At 44.5% G+C, this 2,520-nt stretch overlaps 1 protein-coding gene across 1 annotated transcript; it reads left to right on the top strand.

Moving 5' to 3' along the window:
• Window positions 1-73: 73 nt before the first annotated feature.
• On the top strand, window positions 74-2,389 carry LOC108728299 (uncharacterized; the record flags this gene model as incomplete). The annotated part of the gene is made up of 1 exon (XM_018456825.1): window positions 74-2,389. A coding segment is annotated over one exon (2,316 nt), but the record flags the coding sequence as incomplete, so codon positions are not given.
• Between the last annotated feature and the right edge of the window lie 131 nt (window positions 2,390-2,520).

Genomic DNA, 2,520 nt, shown 5'->3' with positions numbered 1-2,520 from the left:
AATCTTGGATCATTTGAAAGAGGAGAGAAAAACCGAAGAACTGTTGGTAATCAATAAAGAAGACCCGTTGAAGGCGCTAGGAGTTTTATGGAATCATAAGGAAGATCTTTTGCAATATAATGTGAAAAAGGTCAAGGCTGGTCCGATAACAAAACGTAGCATCTTGTCAGCCATTGCTCAGGTATATGATCCCTTGGGTTTGCTTGGACCTATCATAATAATAGCGAAGATAATTATGCAACAGCTATGGACATTGGAATTGAATTGGGATGAAAGTCTACCTCAAGAGCTTCATACCAAGTGGCAAACGTATCAATCATCGTGGAATCAGATTGGCAACTTAAGAATTCATCGCCCGATAAAACAAAGGGGCTCTACTAGCAGAATAGACATTCAAGGATTTAGTGACGCATCAGAGCGAGCATATGGAGCCTGCCTATATGCGATTAGTCGAGATTCAGCGGGTAACCTCCAGTCGCAGTTACTATGTGCCAAATCAAGAGTGGCCCCCTTAAGGGTTTTGACTATAGCTAAGTTAGAATTATGTGCGGCGCTACTATTGGCAAAGCTCTACAAAACTGTACAAGATGCTCTGGGCGAGAGAATTAACAACGTTCAATTATGGAGCGATTCCACGATCGTGTTAGGATGGATACATACCTGTCCTAGCTCTCTAAAAACATTTGTTGCAAATCGAGTATCACAAATACAAACCCTCGGTTTACAGGGCTCTTGGAAGCACGTACCTTCAGCCCAGAATCCAGCAGATATTTTGTCAAAGGGAGCCACTATTGACGAATTGCAAAATAACAAGTTATGGTGGCATGGCCCAGGATGGCTATTAGAAGAAGGTTCCTGGCCAGAGCAACTCATAAGTGTTAAGGAGTTACCTGAAAGGAGAGCGGTCACTGGCCTTGTAGTAACAAACCCACCGTCAGGAATATTGCCTTCAGTGTCCTCCTTTAGCCGGCTGCTTCGAATCATAGCATATTGCTACCGATTATTGAATCGGGGCCCATCAAGGGCCAAACATGGAGTTCTCACGGTAGACGAAATCGAGCAAGCAGAAACAGCAGTCGCAAGAGTAGTACAAGGGGAGGCTTTCCCTTATGAGCTGCATTGCTTGCAAAATGGTAAGCCTATCAAGCAGAATACCATAACTATCGCACTGGATCCGTACATAGACGACAAGGGTTTGATTCGAGTTGGAGGCAGATTGCAGCAAGCAGCTCTGACTCAAGGGACGAAGCATCCAGTTCTATTACCCTCTAAGCATCATGTAACAAGATTGCTATTAGAAGAAGAGCATAAACGCTTACATCATTGCGGCGCAGAGCAGCTACTGGCATCAGTAAGACAAAAATATTGGATTTTGTCCGGCAGAAGGGAAGCTCGTAAGGTTACGCGATCGTGCGTAAGTTGCTTTCGTTGGAAGCCTATCAGCGCTCAAGTTAAGATGGGAAGCCTACCAGCACCGAGAGTTACCGGATATGTCCGCCCCTTCGCTATTAGTGGAGTGGACTATGCTGGTCCAATCAAGATTAGGGAAAGCAGACGTCGTGGTCGAATGCATACATCCAAGGCTTATGTTGCTTTATTTATATGTTTCAATACTAAGGCGGTTCATCTGGAATTGGTGACAGATCTCACAACAGAGTGTTTTATGGCAGCGTTACGTCGTTTCACTGGCAGGCGAGGAAACTGTCAACAGTTGTATTCGGACAACGCTACTAATTTCGTGGGCGCTGCCAGAGAATTGGAGCAGATATACGACTTTCTGAGGAAGGGGGAACAAGAAATACGAACGGAACTTGCCAGCCAAAGAATCGAATGGCATTTCATCCCTCCGCGAGCCCCCAACTTTGGCGGTCTTTGGGAATCGAATATTAAGAGTATGAAAAGGCATTTCTATGTCGTAACCAAAGGATTAGTGTTGACTTTCGAGGAGTGCTATACACTCTTAATAGGCATAGAAGCGGTCCTAAATTCAAGGCCATTAACCGCTATATCCAGTGATGTAAGAGATCTAACAGTCTTAACCCCATCCCATTTTCTAATAGGAGAACGTTTATCGCAACCAGTGGAGAAGGAGTATCGAGAGGTACCTGACAATAAGCTGAAAAGGTGGCAACATCTGCAGAAGGTGCGCCAAGATTTTTGGCGACGTTGGCAAAGGGAGTACCTAGTGGAATTACAGCGCCGGACTAAATGGACCTCTGGTGAGAAGAACCTTCAACCAGGATCTTTGGTACTATTGAAGGAGGATAATTTGCCCCCTCTTCAATGGGCAATTGGACGGATCACGGACGTTTACCCAGGAAGCGATAACATTGTACGAGTCGTCGGTGTACAGACAGCTGGCGGAACTTTTAAAAGATCAGCTAGAAATGTGTGTCCATTGCCTATAACAGATAATATATAACTAATGTAAGAACCCCTCGGCTTAAGTACAATAAGTTTCAATTGAAAGAATCTTTCAAAGCGGGCGGGATGTAAAGGAGAGTAATATTGTTTTTCCGT

The sequence above is a fragment of the Mycetomoellerius zeteki genome, unplaced genomic scaffold (genome assembly GCF_001594055.1).
Source record: "Mycetomoellerius zeteki isolate Tzet28-1 unplaced genomic scaffold, Tzet1.0 C4463961, whole genome shotgun sequence".
Taxonomy (NCBI): domain Eukaryota; kingdom Metazoa; phylum Arthropoda; class Insecta; order Hymenoptera; family Formicidae; genus Mycetomoellerius; species Mycetomoellerius zeteki.
This window is presented reverse-complemented; position numbering and strand designations above follow the sequence as displayed.